We start from the raw sequence: 22,272 nt of genomic DNA on the forward strand, positions 1-22,272 counted from the left end.
GATTTTTTAAATTTTGTTTTGTAGAATAGATCAGAACACAAGCATTTCACCAAAAGAAGCAACTGATCAATTTAACAGCTTAAATGAGGTAAGTGTAACCAAAGTTGAAATATGAATTTTGAATATATGTTTTGGGTTTGTATTAATTTCAAGGTCTTGGAATAATAGAATTGCTTAATAATCCTATATTAGCTTTTCAATGAATGATCATAGTCATGTTTTTGAAGAAAAGCTTAGACGTGTGATATGAAACTGCTAAAATAGTTTAAAAGCTAGAAGCAAGAGATTTTAAAAAATTTTAAGCCAACTTGAGGTTGCTTTTTGTTTATGCTCCAAAGAGAATCAAACACTCAATATTGACTGAGTGAAGTGACATCTTTCAAGGTTTGATTTTTTTCCTCATATTACAGCTCAAAAGAGTTCATCTGTTAAATATGAAACATTTATATGTTATTTATATAATGTTTATATTATATGTTTATATATATCATATATGTTATATGTCACATAAATATGAACCATAAATATGTTTTGTTTAAAAATAAGGAGTTCTCAAGGTTGCTACATCCTGCATAAGTAAGCTAGGAACAGTACAGTGGAGTCTAAAAGGTGCTTTCACAGGGATTGTGCCAAAACCACAAAAGGCTGTTGGTGTGATCATGTCACACAAACAGTGGATGAGCCTGGGCGAGGTCCTCACAGCCAGCAATATCCTGGGGTGGGGGCAGGGGGGTAAAGCCAAGCCCTGCAGTTACACAAAGTGGGAAACCCTATGAAGCATCTCCCCACACCTGGAGACTCTGCACCCCAGCTCAGAGTCCACTCCCTCTGCAGGACAGTGGAGGACACGGGACTGTCACAGGGAGATGTTGGGTTTTTTAGTGTAGGCCAAGACAACACAACAAAACCAGTGGGAGAAGAGAGCTGGGTGAAATACTCTGGGAAAAAAGGCTTTGTTTCCACAATGAGCCAGAAAACATCTATGTCTATTAACAGATGCCTGACTTTCATTAGGGGTAGACCACAATGTGTCCTTTTAAAGGAACTCGGACCTAATCTTCCCCTTGCAGTGAATTGTTTCCTCTGCATTTTGTGTCACTGTTGTGCAGCTCACTGTAGAAAATCTCAATGCTGACAAGCAGGGCACATTCAGTGACAATACAAGGGAGTACACTCAGCCTCTGTACAGCCACCTCAGGCCCTGGGTGAAATCATTAAGTTATTGTTTCTTTTGAGAAGCCCCAGTGCAAATATTCACTGAAGCTTCCGCTTGAAAGCTTCCATTTAAAATCCTTTCAAAGAATTCCTTAAAGGCTAAGAAAAAATATTGTGATAAATAAATCAGTGTAAAATATTAAAACCAATTATTATCAGTGAAATTAAAATAAAATTTTAGTAACCAATGAGGAATGAGCAAGGGTTACAATCTGGTGCTTTCTTTTGCAAAATCTTAGACTTTTTTTGTGTCTCAGGTCTATTGCAAACCTGTGCCATAAGAAAAATTCTCTTTCTGGAGTAGAGGAAATGGTGTCTCTCTTCACTGCTCATCCGTGGCATTATGCAGACCCAGGGCATATCTTGTTCCATCTTATTGTTGCTTGTTTGTTCCCCCTAAAGGAAGTTCTGAATTGAAAATGTCATATGCCTCAAGGCACAAATATTGCCTTAATGGATACTGCAGAGATTTATTTATGTTCCCATAAAATGTGCCTATCTTATTTTAACCTGAACTCTCAGATTAAAAAGCTGTTCCAGTGTGACATATAAAAGCATTAATTTCCTTAGAGCGAAAAAATGGAACAGGTTGAAATTTGCTCAGTTTCTTTCCAGTATGAATCACTTCAAAGGCCATTAAATGCTGCAAGCTTGGATTACTCTCCTTCTCTGCCCCAGCCGATTTCATAAATCCAGTAAATCCATCAATAAACTGGATATAATAGAAGAGCTGCCTTCCTGTCTGGGAAGCACAGGAGCAGGCCCAGGGGCAGGCTGCAGGCATCCTTTTCAACCAGGAACACGTGTGGAGGTCAGGGTGGAATCAGTTTATACAGGAAGCACCAAGCCTGGGCTTTGCTCCTCACCCCTCACCAGCCTCCTGACTGAGGCTGAGCAGAGCTCATGGCTGCGGCACACCTGGGTCCTTTCCCTTTCCCTCAGTTCTTAAATTTATCAGGCCTTTGGATATCCACAAGAATGAAACAAAGGATGCTGATAATAGTAATGCTTTATCAGAGAAAAAAAGTCTTTCTAAGGTAGGGGCTCTCATTTGTCACATTGTCTCCTGCCAGGCTGTGGCCACCTGGACATGCTGGACAACACATCCCACAGTGCTGATCCTGCTGGGCATGGCCCCGTGCCAGGTCAGGGTACTGCCTCTCAGTGCCACAGATTTTGGTGATGAACTGGGAGAATTTGTTCTTTCAGTGTCCCACTCTCCAGAGGGATTTAATGGTGTGTGGCATTTATCTCTAGATGTGAGAGATTATTTGTTATCTCGGTATATTCCTTGCCCTAAGGACTCCCCTCTTCATTTGCAATAATTACTGGTTGGAAAGAGTGATGGCCAGTGGGTCCAGGCTTAGCTGTTTGTAGAGAAGGTGTCTCTACTACAGGCTGAGCTTCCTCTGGGAGTGGAAGTCCTTTTGTGCTGTGCTTTTTCCTGCAGACAAGGATTTAACACTTCAGTGACTGTGTTTTCTTAAAGTATTATCAAAAATAACAAATGGGTGAGAAGGACTACACTGTTTCTTTTCCTGTCTTTCTATAACTTCCTATAAATATCTTCATTTTACCATTATTTGTAATAAATGTACAATGCTTTTTCTCTAGTTGGAATTGGCTTAGGTCAAGATCTTTGAATTGTCAGTTGCTTTAAGAGGGCATAAGAAGAGATAAGAAACCTTTGTCCAAGGCTTTCAAACTTCCAGGATACTCTTCTTAAGAGAAAACAAGATGGTTATTTTTCCAAGGCAATTTATGGATTCATTTTAGATGCTAATATGTTCTTTGATTTGCATTAGCATGGATCAGGAATTACTGTATCAGAAAAACTCATGTTAGGCCCCAGAGTGAAGCTGGAGTGAGCACCAAATCTGAAGTATTTGAACTGAGAACTTGGCTGATATAGAACACCATAGCTTAAATTACTTCAGTTACAGTGGATTTCTATGTAGGGGCATCCTGTAATCGATGATGATGCCCACCATGACCTAACTTTTCCCTCTGTGTGTTCCAGCTGTTTGCACTGGCTTCTCACATGTTCAGCAACTTCCTTTGACCAGCCAGGAGCAGAGGCAGGTGCCAGGGCAGGTCTGGCCATGGCAGAGCTGTGAGCAGCATGTGCACAGGCTGCTTCTCCCCCAGAGCAGATGTGCTGCCCTCTGCTCTGAGCTCTGCCTCCTGCCACGTTTCCTGTTCATTTGTGGTGACTTTTCCTGGGCAGTGCAGCGTGGCAGTGCTGTAACACTGCAGTGGTGTAGGAGTAAGATGGGCCTGGTGGTACACTCCAGATTCATCTCCCTGGTAACATCAAGACAATCAAAGCTACTTTGTGTTTTTCTCAAATCCTTGTCAAGGGAACACTCATGAAAATAGATAAGGTATTTCTATTATTATTATTATTATTATTATTATTATATAATTTTCTTTTAGTGTTTTGGCAGTGGCTGGAAATTTGCCATCCACCCACCTTCCCCAGATGGGTGAAAAATATAATTTAGAGCAACTGAATATAAACCAGCTAGGAATAACAGCATAAGCATTGCTGAAGTACAGTGTTTAACAATGTAGTCTGTGAGAATGCTTTTGCAATGAACTTCCCATAAATATTAATGTGTTATAATGATATAAAGTGAATGTATTTTCTTGAAATTGGATTTTTCTTGTCAAATGCTTGAAGTAACAGTCCATGAAGGTAAAGTCCTTTTGTCAGACATTAACTTAGGTTTTCCTTATTGGAACATTCTAATGGGTTGTCATCTGTGTTCTCCCTAATTTTCATCAGCTGTTCTCCTGGTAAGGTCCAGGCTGGGATCAGAGTCCTCACTGGTTTGTAACTCGTATAGTCATCTTTTGCTAGGTGACATTAATGTCTGTAAAATTCTGCTTGTCGGTGATAACTCCACAGCCACTCCATTTGGGTTTAGTTGGGGTGACAGACAATGGGAAATGAGGACTTGCCAAACAGTGCCATATGTGTGATGCAAGTCAGCACCCTTCCCTTGACAAGAAAATGCACTGCTCCCTGAAAGCTTTTAGGGGCAAGAAGATTTCCATAGTTTTCCTGAATTCTATAAAAGGAATGAAAGGATAAAGGCAGAAAATCATCCCTGATCTTCTCAGACAACTGAGCTGATTATTTTTTTTAACCAGAAGTTGTCTTTGGGTTTAGAAACGGGGTGCCTTACAACAAAAATAATGCAAAGATGTATTAAACTACTCGTTATGTAGGCGATGTATTGTCATACAAAGAAAATCAGGCCAATAAATCTATTCATTTTTCATTAAATTAATCAATAAATTGGTTTCAGGTGTTTAACAGAGTGAGGAAAAGAGTTTTAAGGGTATAAACTTGAGGATTTTTTTTTCTTTGCATCTCTGATTATTTTCTTCAGAAAATGCCCTTCATAAATATGTATCACTTGAGTGATTTAATGTTATACGTACATTCTGTGCGTGCCAGCTGTGTGGTTATTAGGACAGCCTTGTGTGGTTTTGTTTTGTGTTTCAAGCTGCATTTCCCTTGAGACGGGGGAGCTGAATGTGTGGGGTGTGGGGAGTGACTCATTTTGCCCAGTCAGATGGTGATTAGGGCTTCCACAGCATTTCCATCACAGCGAGATGCTTGTGTCAGATCGTGCAGCTCAGTACTGCATGCAGCATTAAAATTTAAATCAGAGCTGGACCATGCATGGCACAGAGGCTGGAAGGGATGTGGCAGATAACCATCCCTGTCATTGATTTGCTTGCAGCCAGTGGCAGTGATGTGTTGATTTTACCTTTGCAGTGCATCACAAATGATCTGCTGCCCCATAGAACTGGCAGCAGCCCACACAAAAGCTGTGTCTACAGAATGAAATTATCTCTAAAGCAGCCAATTAAAAAATATCTCTCCCAAGAATCCCTTGAGTGATCGTGTTGTCGGTAACGCTTTGTTCACTGCTGTGTACTGCACTCACAGGCTGGAGAGGGAGATTTGATTTTTTATGAATGGTAAATGGGGAGGGACATAATGTCATCAGATCGTGATGTCAGCCCAATGAATGAAATACTTCCTTAATGTATTGCTTCAAGCCCAAGAAGAGGGACACCATCTCAGTTTGGCATCCTGGAATAAATCGCCTTTTGCTGACTAAGTCATCTTTCCCACGTGCCATGAATAATCCATGTAAATTGTGACTTAAATAACCAGGAGTCAAGAAACTCATGGAATAGTGCATCTGTTCTGCCGGAGCTGGCGGCGGAACAGCCCTTTGCAGGCGCTGCCGATGGGCTCCGGGAGTTGAAGAGCAGCTGCTGATCCCCGTTGTTCTCTACCCAACCCAATGTTCTGCTTCTGTCTGCAGAATTCTTTGTTGAAGCTGCAAGCCCTGGAAACGGATCTGTGCTCTGCGTTCCTGCCAGCCCAGGAGGAAATTCCCCAGCTGCCGGCACCCAAGGACACAGCCCCTTCTCCAGCCCAGAGCAGCGTGCAAGCCGATGGGGCCAGTTGTGGAGGTAAGCGAGCGTGCCATGATGTGTTCTCATTTGCAATTATAAAAAAGCCTTGTGACTTGCACTTTAAAATCAGGCTTGCAGCCCTCTGGGAAACAGTGCAGAGCTAATGCAAAGCACCATTTCCTCCTGCAAACGCTGTGTAACGTAAAAAGGGGTGATGCCTGTTAAAAGAATGGGAATTAACGGCTGTAACCCTCCGGTTTCCTGAGAGGGAATTTTCCTTTTCAGAAAGGCTTTAAGAATCCCAATTCTTTTATTTTTAGTTTTAATCTGTTATTTTTCCCCAGTAAATTTACTCTCTTTACTTCCTATGTCTGTATTGTGTGAGATCACCTGCCATATCATGTAATTCTATTTTTGTCATTCTTTTTGTCAGAGCAATATCACTTCATTTCTCCTATTATTGATTTTAATTTAATGCATCAGCAGAGAGATAGCGAAGGTGAGTTTTACAGCATGTGGATTTTAATCATTCATGATCCTGTATTATTACCCAGCTGGGCAAACTGTGGTGTGTTATCTCTCCCTCTTCCCTCAGTAGAGAAATTAATAGCCCTAAGGCTCAGCACTGTTTTTGTCAATTCATGGCTTGTAGTCACAGGGCTGGCAGAGTCGTGATGCTCAATAGAAGAGGAGTCACTGCTCGTGAAAAATAGGTCAAAGGCAGTATGACTAATGCATCTCACAGACAAGTGACATGAATACACAAATACCTAAGTCGTGCACCATGTATGGTTCAAATTAAGGCAGGTAGGTCAGTAATCCCTTTGCAATTGTTGTTTCATATCAGGAAAAAAATCTGGGTTAAGAAGAACTTATTTTAGGAGCTGCTTGCTCAGCATTTTTGGCAAGAAATAGCTAAGTTATTTACAAAAAAAAAAATTATCACAAATTATAGTGTTCTACTTAAAAAATTCCAAACTTTGAGGTTGGCACTGAAAAAATCAAGGAACAGGGCATGCAGAAATCGAATTATTATGAAGATGAATGAATCTTAAAATGCTAGATGTTAGATGTATTTTTTTGTTTTGTTCATTTGTTTGTTTGTTTGTTTTAAAGAGGATGTGTTAGTCCAGCCAGGCAAATATCTTAATAGCTCTTGGATAGGGCTGTGGAGCCTGGACTGGGGCTAACCTTGAAGGGAATCTGAGCAGAGACAGGTCTCATTTGTGTGCTGCACAGGAAAAGACATTCTGTAGCTCACCCAAAATCTGCACTGACTCCTTTCCTTTGTGTCAGGGTGGTGTTTTCCTCCTTTCCCAGTAGTCTGCTGCATTATTTTGCTCAGGTGCTTTCATAGTTCATTGTTAAGATGGTTCCTAATTGTTTCCCCTTAATTATTTTTTGCTGTATTGATTAGATTTTCTTTTCATTTATGCTGGTGGCGACTGCTGCTTCCAATCCCCTTTCTACTCCCATTTCCCCTCTGCAGCCACATGGGGAAATGTTGCATGATGTAGCATTTCTCTTGCACAGTTTCAGAGCATGCTCTGCCACTCCAGCAGTCCAACCTCGTGCTTTAGCTAAAGCTTATCTATTTAATGGGTTTTAATGTGCCTTCACTCCTGTTAACATCTGCTTTGTGGTTTGTGGAATTTTTAGTAACTTGCCATTTTACACAGAGCTGGGCTTAATTCTGTCTCTTAAATTACTACTGAAATCTTCTGATGCATTGAGTGTCACATGGCACTACTGGCTATTTGAGCTCCACCTTGGCTGGGAGTCCAGGGATTTGTACCAGGCTGGGAAGAGAGTTTCTAGAGGATGTGACATATATGTTCCATCTTTAATTATCAGCCTTACCTTAGTAGATCAGGCAAAATAAACATGATTCTTTCATTCACATGCCAGTCAACAAATTCTGGCATCATATGTATGAAGAATGAAGACACAACAGTCTAGGAAGATGACAGGGTGCTTCAGGATGCCAATTTTAAGGGGATGAACAGTAACTTATCTCTGAGCAAAGTCAGCAATTTCCAGTTTACTTTTGAATATGTGCCAGCTGAATTAGAGTTGCCAAACTGAGACTGTAAAGAGTTGTGGTGGGTACCTAAGCTAGTTTTTTTAAGGGGTAATTATAGAGGAGTAGGGTGTAATTTCTGTAACTTTGGATATGAGATTGCATCACATAAGTGCCTGCAGCAGTGAGCTGAACAGTAAGTTCTAAATGACTTTTAAATTAAAAATCCTGATAGAGGCATTCACAGATGTAATGTGTTTAGGACTGAACACATTACATCTGAATATAATTTTTTCTATACAAGAGATTTCTGTGTATTATTGTTTCACTTGAAGAATATCACAGGCATAAATACAGGCCTGTACCATAGGACTTGTCATATAAAGTCCACCTGCTGAACCATGCTGCATATTATCAGACACTAGAATTTGGCTTTAATTCCTCTGGTGTTTTCCTGTCAGTGCTAAGCTGCATGGAGTAGATGAGATGGAAGAGGTGCTAAGGGGCAAGTCACTTGCTTGAGTAGAGTTTTGGCAAAAATAGAGGCTAAAATTAGACAAGATAGATGAAGATAGGTAGAAGTTTGGTCAGTTCATGGGCTACTCTTAGGATAATATTTAGCGTCTTGTTTAGGATATACACAGGACTGGAATCAGGATATGGCCTCAAGTATTAATTCAAAATGAGGTTGGTTAGAACTTGTCATCGCACTGTGATGTCCTACTATTTTAGTAGTTGTGCCACTGAAATAAATGAATGTCTGAATTATTTGCTGACCACTCCAGACCATTCAGTAGTAATTTAATGCACTTCTAGTAGAGTTGGGCCATATATGGCACATTGCAGGAGTATTCAAGCCTTGTGGAACTTGCTGTCAGAAGGCCAAGGAAATGAAAGTGCCTTGGCCTTTGGGAAATATTCCCAAATTATCAGTCATGCAGGTTGTCTCCCTTTTGTTTGCTAGCAGAATAAAAGAACCTCCTGGAACTCTGTGTGATTGGTTTTACACGGAACCTGCACCAGCCACTACTTGTCCTGTGTATTTATCTTCCAGGAGTGCTTAGTCTCGGACATGTGCATTTCTTCTGTTTCTGAGACTGGGCTGGGCCTATGACATTGTCTGGTTGTTGATGTGAGGAGCAGCAAATGTCTGTGAGCAAATGGATAAGCAGTGCTATGGCTGTTTTCTCCAAGAGGAACATTTTTAGGTCCACAGGAAGTCAGAGTTCAAATGTTGGAAAGTTATTTCCTTCACCTATCAAACACAGACTGGCTGATCTTTTTATCACATCATTTTCCTTTCACAGTGAGGGCACTGCTACTTAATAACTTATTCCTTGTAATAACAGAACATGAAAAATTGTGCAATTGTTCTTATTCAACCTATTTCCCAGTGATTATGTGTTTCTTGAAGTTCAAATATGGTGAAATTAAAGCAAGGGAAGCCAGGTTCTTCTCACTGACAATACTGCTCTTCAGAAAAAAAACCAAAAACAAAACAAAACAAAAAAACCCCAACAAAACAAAAGAACACAGCAACAGATCAAAACCCAACCAAAGGTATTAATTTTAAAAAATGTTACAGAGTAAGGAAAGAGTACTTCCCAAAAAAAGAGAACACTCTTTGTTTTCAAAACACCAATGATTCCAGCCATTGTCACTGCCTGTTGTCAGTGTCCATGATTCCCCAGGACTGCTCACTGCTCTACCCCTGCTTCTCCCAGGTGCCTTCCTGGGGTCTCTCTCTGGGAGGATTTGAATCTCATACATGATTTTGGAGATTTGGGTGTTGCTCTGGTGTCTTGGAGAGCTGATTTTGACCTACAGCATATGAAGTACTTAGAGGAAAGATGCAAGGTTAGAATTAATAATCAACTACATTGTCTCATTGTGAAAATGCTTAACATAATTATAATTGATGATGCTGGTAAGAGTAGATGAGCTTATAAATGCAAGTCATGTAACTTCTGCTTGACAGACTAAATCATGATTATACAATATGCAATAGGATTGTTTTGTTGTTTGTAAAGCAAAAGCAGTTGGATAGTGTCCAATAAAATTACATTTAAGCCATTGTAATTGCTATTTTTTAGAGAAATATAGTGGGTTTTTTTTTTTTAAGGGTGCCATTCAGGCCTGTTTTTTCACCACTGTCATAGTGTAGTAATAGGGATTTGCAGTTTTGGTATTTGTTGGGAAGAGGGCAAATAAAAATGTACTACAAAGATTCATTTCTAATCCTGAAAAAAATACTCGGCATAGGAATGTGATGTCCCATGTGCAAAGCAGAAAATTGAAAGTGAAGGTAAAAGAACTTACCTAAACCTGCCAGTTTTTCTGTGAGTAAACTCATATACAGTTGTTTTTAAGTGTAGTTTTAGACTTCCATTGAATAAAAAGATTCTGTGAAATGTATTGGAATTCATGACATATGGCAAATACAATATTGATCAGAATTGACACACATGCTGCCTAGAAATGCAACGTAATAGAGATGAATTAAAAAGCTGTATATATGAACAGGTTTAGAAAAAAAAAGATAATAATGTAGCTGGTGCAAAATATCCTGTGGAAACTGCTGTACGGGAATCTGAGTCAGAGAACAAACTTTGATTTTGCAAAGCAAGACAAAAAAATTTGGGCAAGAACTTTTATGAGATTGTGGAGTATAATCTGCATTAAATCCCAATCATCTGATAGCAAAAATATTGCTTAGGTTAGATCATCCTTATCAGTTTCAGCTACTGAGGGTGAGGAAGAAGATTCAGTATTGAATATTCCCTTCAATGTACGCAGGTAGAGTACAGGAAGATTAACCCCTGATGTTCCCTAGGTAGGCCCTGTAATGTGCCATTATATTTCATGCTACCCATAAATAGAACCAGTGGGATGAGATTTGTCAATTCCTACTTTTTCTGGCTTGACCATCACTATAAAACAAATTTTACTTTTTAAGGGACCTATGGTGAGGTTTGCATTTACAGTCCAACTCATTGTTAACACAGTGCCACAAACATAACTCCTCCAATGAGCAGCCACTGCCCATGACCTTGAGTAAATAAATTGAATGCTCTTGGTGGTGGTTGTTATTTTCATATCTTGTGCTCTTGGAGCCAAGGGTACGTTACTGTTAGCCAACAAAATCCTGCAGGATGCTGCAAGCAGCCCTGGAGGTTCTTAGCACCAGGACATATTATATTTCTGACCTTCCTTTCTCTTCACCAAGGGAGTAAATGATAAGTAACAAAATTAAACTTATTGTGGGCACTCACTGTTTTCTTCAGGAAAGTAGCTTTCAAAAACAAACAGATCTATGAAAATACAAGTAATGCTTTTATTCTGGGAAACTCTCCATCTTTACTTCAGAGTTTATAAATACACCCATCCACCTCCTCCTGTGGAACTCAAAAATGATTTATATGAAGCCAGTAGCAGTACTTCTATTTTCTCATCCTCAGTGCTGTGTCCACCATGCATGCAACACTTTGCTGATCTCTTTGCTGTTCACTTATGCTTAGAATGCTTTTGTAAAGACAAATTTTTATTGACCTTGGTATCTCAACCCCATGTGAGTGACCCTCAGTCCCCACTGATTTATACTTTCTTCCTAGAGCCTGTGCCAGCCCACAGGGACTGGCAGAATGACATGGAGAGCAGCCCACAGGAACATCACTCCCAAGGGACCAGCCGACTGCTGTATCACATCACAGATGGGGACAATCCTCTCTTGTCACCACGCTGCTCTATCTTTAGCCAAAGTCAGAGGTTTAATCTAGACACTGAGTCTGCCCCTTCTCCACCAAGTGCTCAACCTTTCATGATGTAAGAAAATCTATTTTAATTGTTATGTATTTTTAAGACTTTTTCTGTAATTTGCAACCTTTGACTCTTCATGGATTTTTTTTCAGTTGTTGTTATGTCATAAAAAGCAGATGTTTGTATTGTGGCATATTTTGAAATGAATAATTTGCAACACCAGAAATAGGAACTAGTGTTTTGTCAGTCATAACAGCGTACAATGTATTTTTGAAGTCTTTGTTAATTATAGTTAGCAAGGGCAATTCTAAATGTTAGTAGTTAGAATGATGAGTGAACACAAGATAGAGAGGGCTCTCTAGGTATCATACTAAAAAATTCAGCTGTAATTGAGCTGTAGCTTGAGTCACTGATGAGGGGTGACAGTGACATAAAGCATATGAACAGTGCATGTATGTGATTTCCAGAAACCAGGCTGTGAGTTTCAGAGAGAAATCAAACTTTCTTAAAAGCTTATATATGGAGCTTTAGCTTCAGCTGCATATGGATAATAATCAGCTCTATTGACTCATAACCGTAAATAATCAGAAACTAAACTGTCTTCAAAATGATAATGTTTATTTCCAGTAAAGAAAATCTCCCTGAGCTTACTTTTACAAATCATGTCACCACAGTCTCCTGTTATACTTAAAAGATTTGTGAATAAAGGTGTGGGTGTTAAATGTAAATACTGGATCAGGCTTTTGCCTACTAGATTAATTTTTTGAAATATATTCAGAAATCCCACGATTAATTAAAAAAAAAGAGAGAATGAAAGGCAGATGGTGAATCCATTAGAATACTCTAGGGGTGCCTTCAAGCAAAAGCAATTATTTTATGCTTACTTTGTAAAACTAAGCTGTCTCTATCCAGTGGAAGAATAGAATAGCCATGACTTCTGAAATGCTAAGTGTTAAGTGTGCCTGAAAATGCAGGGTCCATTATAGCCAGCTCTTAGATCCCACAACTCTGATTTTGGCTTTTGCAGGCCAAGAAGTTCTTCTAGGTGTAGCTGTGAAGACTGCAAAGAACCACAGACAGTAACACAGCTTACCAAACATCTTCAGAGCCTCAAGAGAAAAATTAGGAAGTATGAAGAAAAGTTTGAGCAAGAAAAAAAATACCTGGTAAGACAATAATTGAAAAGGTAAATACTCCAAGAGGGAGGCAAGGATCCCAGTGTATTTAAACTTACTCAAAACAATGTGAGATTGGGTATTTCTGGTAAAATGAAAGAGGGAAAACTTCAATGAATAGCTTTTCAGCATATTCCAGTGTATGCAGTAGTTCTGAGACTCTACATTGTCTTTGGATTACCTTTGTTGCAAAATATTCATCTTTGAGAAGTGTGAATCATTGAAACATGGCTGACAGGCTGTGAAATAAAATGGTGCAAAAGGTGAAAAGCTACTTATTCGCTTTGTAGGGAATAATTTGCCTGGAAACTTGTTCTGCTCTGCAGATCCCTTCATTCAGGCAGACTCCTATGAACCTCCAAAGCCTGGGGCTCTGTAGAAGCTGATGGCAAAAACCAGAGAAATAAAACTTGTGGGGGTTTGAAGTCAGTGGTGAGGTCTGTGCTGGAAATTGTGCAGTATAAGAAACCAAAGCATACCTGATGCTAAGGAGGTGTACAGCATGAAATAGAGAAGTTTGTGATATTTTCTTTGTGTGACTAGTTTGTGATTATATTCAAATGAAGCAAATTATATATTACTTTTTAATCCCATTAATGGCCAAAACCTTAAACTTATGCACTATTTGGCTCTGTGGTCATCATATGCTCCTAGGAGCACAATTTCATGCCTAAACAACCCTCACACTATGGCCAGAAAATAAAATATTTCAGAAGCTTTATTTTGTGAAACTCCTGCAATTTTATATATCTGAGTTTTGAAGATTCAGTGTAAGTTCACCTTAATTTGCAGGCAATTTCTAAATGCAAAATAATCTCTGATCTACAAAGCCTTTGTTGTTTGTTTCTTTTGAAATCACTCCTGCACAGAATTTTTCATTTGATTAATTAAGCAGGTCATTTCTAATTCTAAAAATACTGTTTCCCAAGAGAATCCCTGTCTTAAAGTAAGAGCTTATTCCTGCAAAGGACAGAGAGCTTCAGTTACCATCCTGGAAATCACTTTGGAACTTGACTAAAATTAGGTAGTTGTTCAATCCTTTTGAAGTCACCGAAGTTATTTATCCAATTAGTCAGAGACTGAAACATTCATTGCTGTGCTTTTTGGGATCAGAGACATAACACTCAGATCCTTGTGGCACTGTGTTACAATGGGGAGAGATAAGCCATGAGAAATTAATGCCATGATCAAGCCAGATGCTCTGCATGACTCTGATAGAGTGCAGTCAGAACCACAGACATTTTTGTAGCACACTGGGGGTGGGGAGGGTTTTATCTGTTTGATCCTTTAACTGTCAGTTCCTTCTCTTTCTTTACATTCTTTACATTTTCCTTTGCATTCAGCCTTCTCATGGTGACAAGACTTCCAATCCTGAAGTTCTGAAGTGGATGAATGCTCTGGCCAAAGGTCGGAAGCAGCTCAAAGGTACATCATAGCATGTTGTGTCCCTTTGCTGCTGCAGCTTTTGGAAGTAGGAGTGTACCTGGAACATTTTAGAGTCAGTTTTCTTATTTTTCACAGTGTGTGGCAATAAGACTCCCAATGGCAAGAAAGATGTTATGTGATATGACTTGCCTTGATTCCTGAAAGCAGGGATTAAAGTGAGCCAGTTCAACCTTCATACCAAGGCTAGAAAGGAAAGGGGAAAAAGCCTTCGTCTCTCCCTCATCACTACAAACATTCATGCAAAAGGCAATGCTGTACTTTTATGAGGGTCTAAAACATAGAAGTTAAAAGTTTCCTTGTAATAGCACAAATGTAGGTGCAAATGTTTCTTTAGGGTTTCATTTATTTTGATCATAGAACCAGATCTTTCCTTGATAATAAATTTAGCCTTGAGGGTCAGGTTTTGCCCTTGGCTGTCTGCATACCACTCTATTAACATCTGTGGCTGTATCAGATGCTTTCCCTAGGGGAGTCTGTAGCCAAGACTGATTGATTTTTTGAAGGCTATTTATAATTTATCTAAATCTTTTTTTTTTTTTTTTTTTTTTTTTTGCCCTGTTATAAATGGATTCTCTCTACGAAATAAATTGTAGTATTATCTGTAGTATTATTTTTCATCTCTATTCTGGATATAGTGATAGACAATGTGATTGTGGTAAATAAAGAATTGGAAACTTATCTTTAAGTAAATTTCTTCTGGAAATTCTCCCTTGAGTACTATCCTGTATGACTGCTAGATGATGATGATTACTATTATTATTTCCCCTTGAACTCTGTGTTGCAAATCCAGGAAGGGCAAATGCAAAGAAATGGCCAATGTACATGGTTACTATTCTGAAAATTGTATCTCTGACTCAACCACTCAACCTCCTATCCAGAGGGTCTAGGTTTCATAGATCAGCCTCACCTTCACATCCCAAATGCCTCAATCCTGTGACAACCCTTGATTTTTATTATCCTGAAAAATGGCACTGCTTTTAAATTAAACCAGAGTCATGAAGTTCACGTACCAAGTACAATTGAAATGGGAAGCACCCAAATGTTTGTAGATCCCTCTTCAAGTTTGCAAGGGTTGTCTATCCTTTCTAGCTCTATGGGTTTACTAAAAATTACTGGTTCTCCCCACAAAGCTGGCCTATATCCTCAGACTGTCACAGCTAAAAAAGTACGCTATTGTTTCTGCATGGATTTCAACAAATTTAATACAGTTGGAGACATCAATCTCCTGCCTTGCCCAAGGTCCTTCACCAGAAAGGTGTATGCTTGGAACAAAATCTGGTTTTATGGGAGCTAATTCAGATTTTAATTCAATTTCCTTGTTGCTCTGTACAGGTCCCTGGAGCTCCAGGGGCTTTGGCTCAGTGTCAAGTTAATAGAGTCACATGCTTTATCACATCCAGGCAGGCTGCTGACTGGGAAGCTGCTGTCTTTGCTGGGCGCTCAGGTGCTCTTCTGCCAAGGGAAGTAATTTAAGAAAGTGGTTGTTTCTCCTTGTGAGGACCACTTGAGCAGCTGGGTTGGCATGGCAGGGTGGCCTTTGGAAGGGAGAGAGTTTAAGTTGCTCTAGGAAGGAAAAGATGTTACACATTGGAGTGAAGCAGAACTACTTTCCTATGTGCTTGTGGTATGATAATAATTGTATGCAAGAAGTAGGAAAGTGTTGGGTTTTTTTTTTTTCCTAGTAGTGTCAGAGGAAACTCCTTTGAAAATAATTCTAATTTATTTATTTGCCATGCAATTTGCCTTTCAGAGCTGAAACTCAGAATGTCAGAAGAGCAAAACTGTACCTCCACAGCGCCCCAAAGGAATGAGCACTGTGAAGGCAGTGGCACCTCTAAAGAGGCTGGCACACAGGAGGCCACAAGCATGGAACCAGCTCCCTCAGTGGAAGAAACCATGGACAGTGTGTTGAGACGACTAAAGGAGAAAAGACAACACTTCAACCTTCCTGAGACTGTTAAGGTATTTAAGAAGCATGGCTGTTCTCTCAGAAGTCTCTCACCTGAGGCAGATATTGGTGTGTGGCTGGCTCAGGGTGTGCCAGGGGGTGCACGTCCTCTGTCTGCTGGCACTGCAGTGCATTTTCTCTCTAGTGAGGTGGGAGCTCTAGTGCAGTTTCCAGAAGTGACTGTTTTGAGAAGAATCACTCAGGTGCAGAGGTACAGAAAGCTTTTTCCAGCAGTGCTAAGCATTTTTTGCTCAGAGATGCACATGTGAAACTGTTTGCCAGGCACTGCTGGAACCTGCTGACTTGAGGCTGTGTGCCCAGACCTGCATATCCTGGTATACTGAAGATGGTGGCAGCATGAGCACCTTGAGTCCACAGAAACTGTGCGACTAAAAACATTGCTGAAGGTATTTTGATGACAAAGATCCCTTCTGAGCTGAGAAATGCTGAAAGCCTCTGCAGAGTCAGTAACACACACTGAGGTGACAGGGACAGCACAACCATCCAGACTGCTTTGCTCTCCTGACCTTGTACATTTGTGCTGATCCTGCCTCTTCCCTTCCATATTCTCAATAACTCTTCTGAATGTAGGAGCAATATTCCATGGAACATGATTGCTAGGCTGGGAGATCAGTTTTTGTTTTAAAACTAGTACATGTATTAAAAATTTGCTGTGCCTTCACATTCCTGGCACAATATAGGGTTCTCTAAAATTATACATACTAAAACACACATACTAAAGCCCCCACTTTTCTGGGGGCTGTATTTGCTGTCAGAGGATGCTGCTGTCCTGATAGTATTACAGCCAAGCAAGACAATGAATTCTGCCCTCAAAAGGACCTAAAATCTAAGTGTAGACAGTAGCATTTAGACTTTGGCTGGTGAATTAGAAAGGTGAAATGGTGAGAGGGTGAAGAACTAAATGCTAAACTATGAGAGAACTAAGAAATTATTCTGGGTGGATTTCAGTAGCAGAGAGTACCCAGCAGAGATAATTTTTAATTTTTGTTTTGTTTCTATTCTTGGTTCTTAAACAACTAGTTGCTATATAAAAACCAGGACTCTGCATAACAATGCCACACTTCTCAGATCTTGGGCATACATGACTGATTGTTTGATTGTTTCTTTTTATGTGCTACTTTTTAAAAAGAAAAATGATATGGAAAAACAGTTTCATAACCAGAAAACAAAAAAGGCAACAAAACCATGCTATTCTGTACATAGCTCTAAAATCCTAACAGTGCAGACTGTAGGATAATATTTTCAGTCATTAATTTTTTTATTAATGAGGTGAGATTGGATGTCTGTAATGAAATCCAGTCCAAAAAACTTTCTTATAAAAGTAAGAGTGGGAGTAGCTATCAAAATAATGTTTTAAATTTTTTGGACTTACCCTAATAGTCCAAGAGACCCTTCTAAATTTAGGAAATGGCAGTGAGGGCTTGAAATATTTTCACAAACAAGGAAGTAATGTAAATTAAATGTTGGCACATGACAATATTTTCTAATTTTTTTAAAAAAAATCTTATTAATTTTCTGTTTTCTTGTGGAGAGAACTTGTGTTTTAAAAACTATCTGTTAGCAAAGGTGCTTGGTAATAGTTATCAAAACAGCTGGGGAACAGAGGCTTGAGCGAGAATAACATGAAATCAAATCGATCTATTCCAAAATGATATATTTTAGTAGCTCCCTAAGCATAACACTAAAAAAGATTGGATTTTGATTATGAGTCATCCTGGACTTTTGGGGGAGAATGAGGTTTGTGGCACTGATGATGTGAAATGAATCAAGGATGTCTGTGGTAACAACAAAGATCAAAGGCTTCATTTCAGGTACAAACAACTTTGGTGTTACTGTAGATACATTTTATGTACAATATTTTGTTTTCTATATAACATTTCGATCCTGCACTAGAATCTGAGCTAGATTAATAGTAAACTAAGTAGCAGTGAATTGTTTCTATTTGGGTGTTTAGTTATTTTGGCCAAAGATAGATTTCCATGGAAGCCTGCCATGTTCTCCCCTGAAGTTCCCTGTGGAAAACCTCTAAAGCCCTGCTGAAATACAAATGTGTATCCTTAGAAAGATGCAGAGTAGAATCTCAGTATGCCTAAAGAGCACAGACCACAAGATCTGAATAGGAAACAGCACAATATGGTTTCCAGAACCAAACACTACTCCTGCAAAAAAGCTTGTGAGTAAAGTTATTGAATGAGAAGGCAAAGAAAAATGGCCTGTGAATGGCTCAGTACCCCACAAAGGGGTGTCCACCCATTATTTTATCTATTACATAAATTACCATCTCCCAAGATATTATTGGGAGACGATAATTTATGTAATAGCTCACCTTGGGTTTAGGTACAAGGCTTTAAGAAAAAAATAAAGATGTAGGAGTTCAAGAGATAAAAGGCAAATAAACACACTTCTAACAATATTATTTAAAAAGCTGTACCAAATCCCCCACAAAACAAATCCAAGACCCAACTCGGAATCCAAAGGGAGTGCGGGGTGGCTGGGCTGTGCCTCAGTGCCCTGGGGAGCAGCAGCTCTGTGGTGCTCAGCTCTGGCTCCCAGCCTTTCCCAGGGGGGCAGGGTTGGAGCTGGCCTGATGGGAACTGGCACTGCTCTATGCAGGTGTCATGTCTCTTGTTGCCTTTCTTTATACTTCTTTTTTCTAAGTTTGTGTAAAATGCTGCTTTGTAATGAGCCACCACACATCCCCAAGTGGCAGACTAAGGCCCTGGGAAGCTGCCTCTGTGCCTGCATGGAAACAAAGCACTGCCTTTGACAGGCTCTGAGCAAGCCCAGCCCTCACTGGGCTGTCTGTCCTTCTGTCCCCAGTTAGTATTTTCTGTCTGGAAAAACAACAGCGAGCTTGAAGGCATAAGCATGCAGGGAACAGAACAGACTAGTAAGGAAGATAACTGTATACAACACTTTGTGTGCCTCTGTTCCAAGTTGTGAAAACAAAACTACTATCTTATCTTTAGGTGAAGTCCCCTTTTTCTTTCTATGTTACAAATAACTTTTACCTTCTGTATGAATGTTTGCAGCCTGTCCCCCAAGGCTTTTCTCAGACTGGCTCCCTTTATGTATCTGTCTTCTCATCATTGACCCACTTCAGTTCATATTCTCCTTGGCTATGAAGCAGTGCTTCTATTTAATTAGCATTGAATCTCCTGCTGCTGTGTGTAGCCTACAGTCTTAAGATGTCTCAGACAATTCTGTAGTTTGTGACTTCAGCTGCCTTCTCTCATTTTGAAATTATCAGCTATTTCAAACTTAGCTGAATACCAACCTGTCTTGAGATTGCTAATAAAATGAGCTAATGAAATAGGCTCAAATGCTAAGCCCTCTTGAGATTGTTTCTCTTGTGTAAAATCAATATTAATGATCACCCCATTTCTTCCTAACCACCCAGCTGCTCCAGGCTTAATAGTTTTTGAAAGAATTAACCTTGTATTAATTGCGGAACTAGCAATAAATAAACAAATTAGCTGATTTATAATATTTCTGCATTCTAGTTAGCAGCTCATCTCTTAACGTGAATGACAGATGATTTTAGAGTGATTAACTCATGCAGACCTTTTAGGAAAATGTGATTAGCAGTTCTGATTAATGGCTCTGTGCTGTTTTTGCATTTGAGCATCAAAGGAAAAAGGTTTTGCTCCTGTTGAAGTTAGTAGCAAGGTGCTCTGATATTAGAAGAGTGTCACTTCTCCAAGGCTGATTTATTTTTAAAGGTAGGGTCTAATGAGTAGCCACTTTTTAGCTGTCACTACAAGCCCCCTTGTCATCAGCTTTCTGCAGGAAGGTCCCCTGTGTGTGTGCCCCAAACTCCATGGTTCTTCACACGACTTCATCCCCCCCACAGATTGGAACACCTGGCCTTAACCCATGTGGCCCTGTTGTGACCTGGCAGAGACTGTGGGAAATGACATTCTCTTCATGTTCACCCTGGTGCTCTGGCCCAGGTGAAAAAAAGCAACTGCCAGGGGCAGGTCTAGCTGGGGAAAGGGAGGAGACAAATACCTATTGCACTATGTGCTCCCCGCAGCACACACCTGGACAGATACTCATTATTCACCAACACTGAAAAATCAAAATTCTTTGGGTACCAGTGATTCATATTACAATTTTTGAACAGAAATAAGCTGTTTACCACAACAGGTTGGGTTTGCATTGCTAGATCTTTATGTTCTACTTCCCTTACCAGCCAAGGCAAATCTATTTCTCTTTCTTGATGAATAATTAAAAAGTTGAGGAATGCTCTCTATGCAATTTTTCAGCTTTCTGAGTATTTTGTCTCAAATGGTGGCTGTTCTCATTTTTTGCAACTAAACATACTTAATATATATGTTGTGTAATTTTGGACTCTTTTCTTGCTAAGTTAATGCCAAGTCCCCATTGACCTCAGTGCAGACAGAAATAGAATTCATTATTAATGTTTATCAGGGAAGAAGAGATTATTAAACAGATATGTACCTGTACTCTTGTCATGCAATCCTGACTCACAATCTTATAAATAACTTTTTTAAATAGGATATGACAAAAAAGCAAATGGCTTTGGAAAAAATCAATCTTCAGAAATGTCTACTATATTTTGAGAGTATTCATGGACAACCTGTAAGTATGCCATGGAAAGATAGCTAAATTAAAAATTATCTAACTTCTCTCACCAATATTTTTGGCATATTAAATATATTTAGATTCATTTTACACAATTAACCTAATTTCAGTTATTTCAAACTAATTTTCAGGTATAAATGTTATTTCTTGATACTGAGAATTTAGTTAATATGTTAGAAATTAAAGTAAAATAAAAAGTGACTCTGTATCTCTCCATGATTGGAAAATGCAAGATGTGAGGATAAAATTGGAAGACTATATATTCACAGCAGATTTGGCTCTGCTATCATGTATGATTAGAATGCTTATCAGCTGAGGAAAGTTTTATATAGGGCACCATCGGAGATATGAACTACAAAATTACAGGACATGTCATAGTGTTTGCCTTTACTACACAGCAGGACTTAAATTATTTCTTAAAATCCCTTCAAGGGACTTCATTGCTGAATATAGGGGCAAACAAAAAATGCCACAATTGGTGAGATGATGATTTGAAAATTTTTCTACATAGCTGAGGAATTTCTTTTTGATATCAATGTCTGTATTCTTGTGAATGTCTGTTTTTGGCTAGTAGTTGTTGTGGTAGAGGAAAAGGGAACTTGCACCATTGTTTGCCCAAAAATATGCCAGCTGTTAATATCATGATCTGATTCTGGTCTCATTTTTTTCCCATCTTCTTTGGGCTTGGAATGAGAGCTGAGGGATGGAGTAAGTATGCAAGAAGGGTATGAAGAAATTATATTTCCTGAGAAGGAAAACAAAAAAAGGTATTATTAGTGCAATATAGAGGTAAAAGAGACTTGATTCAGAGACAGGAAAGAGAATAACGGGGTGCCTTTGTAGCACAGGGTTCAGAGAGGGTGTCCTGAGGGCTGAAGCAGCTCTGTAACAGCAGCCTGGAAACACAGTGCAGTGTGCTGGGGCTGAGGTTTGTCCTGCTGTCTGGTATGGCTCAGCACCATCTTTATCCAGAATTACCTGACAAGGTCAGACAAAGAGACCATTGACCAGTTTAAAGCAAAAAAATTACCTCTTCTGGCTTGTTTGGCATTCTGGCTTGTAGTTAAATGGAACATGGTGCCTGGGGAAGAGAAGTAGCTGGGCTAGGATAGGCAAGCCCTGACATTCCGCAGTGAAGGGTGGCTCTAGAAGTGGTCCCTAAGGCCTCCATCAGCCAGATGTGTGCAGTGTCACCAGCCTGTGTTTGTCTGTTGTCCCCCTTGCTCCTGCTGACCAGATGTTTGTCTGTCTGAGCAGCTCTGCACTATTGCCTGTGCCATCAGCCACTCTGTGGCTCTTCAGACCTACCACTCATCTGAGTGGGTGCACCTGGGCCTCTCTGCAGTGCCAAAAATGAGAGAACATGCACCCAGTGAGTGCTCATAGGTGTGGGAGCTGATGAGAAGAGGCTGATGGTGGATTAGGGAGCAAATGACTGTTTGGACATTTTACCACTGGGAAAAATTATATTTTGGGGGTGTGGTGGCATGGTGTGGTTGGTTGGCTGTGAGGGGTGGAGGTGATTTGTCTTGTTTTGGGGATTTTTCCCCTTGTGGAATTTACTTGCTGCTTTTTGTTTTTCTTAATGCAGTAAGTCAATCAAGTGCATAGCTAGTTTCCCTAAGGTGTACTTTTGTATT

General features: G+C 39.7%; 1 protein-coding gene across 8 annotated transcripts in view; it reads left to right on the forward strand.

Annotated features, from left to right (window-relative positions):
- The window catches only part of FAM13C (family with sequence similarity 13 member C), a 124,411-nt gene that overhangs the window by 96,205 nt on the left and 5,934 nt on the right, over positions 1 to 22,272 (forward strand). For 4 of the 8 annotated variants that reach the window (XM_072930964.1, XM_012574429.5, XM_012574428.5 and 1 more), the window contains 8 exons: positions 25 to 88; positions 5,565 to 5,715; positions 6,092 to 6,157; positions 11,290 to 11,500; positions 12,462 to 12,600; positions 13,953 to 14,034; positions 15,806 to 16,017; positions 20,546 to 20,629. In XM_072930964.1, the coding sequence (XP_072787065.1) occupies positions 25 to 88; positions 5,565 to 5,715; positions 6,092 to 6,157; positions 11,290 to 11,500; positions 12,462 to 12,600; positions 13,953 to 14,034; positions 15,806 to 16,017; positions 20,546 to 20,629 (1,009 nt within the window). The remainder of the gene's footprint in view (positions 1 to 24; positions 89 to 5,564; positions 5,716 to 6,091; positions 6,158 to 11,289; positions 11,501 to 12,461; positions 12,601 to 13,952; positions 14,035 to 15,805; positions 16,018 to 20,545; positions 20,630 to 22,272) is intronic. The other 4 variants (XM_032749079.3, XM_012574430.5, XM_012574431.5 and 1 more) reach the window with 2 other exon arrangements.

The sequence above is a fragment of the Taeniopygia guttata genome, chromosome 6 (genome assembly GCF_048771995.1).
Source record: "Taeniopygia guttata chromosome 6, bTaeGut7.mat, whole genome shotgun sequence".
Classification (NCBI taxonomy): Eukaryota; Metazoa; Chordata; class Aves; order Passeriformes; family Estrildidae; genus Taeniopygia; species Taeniopygia guttata.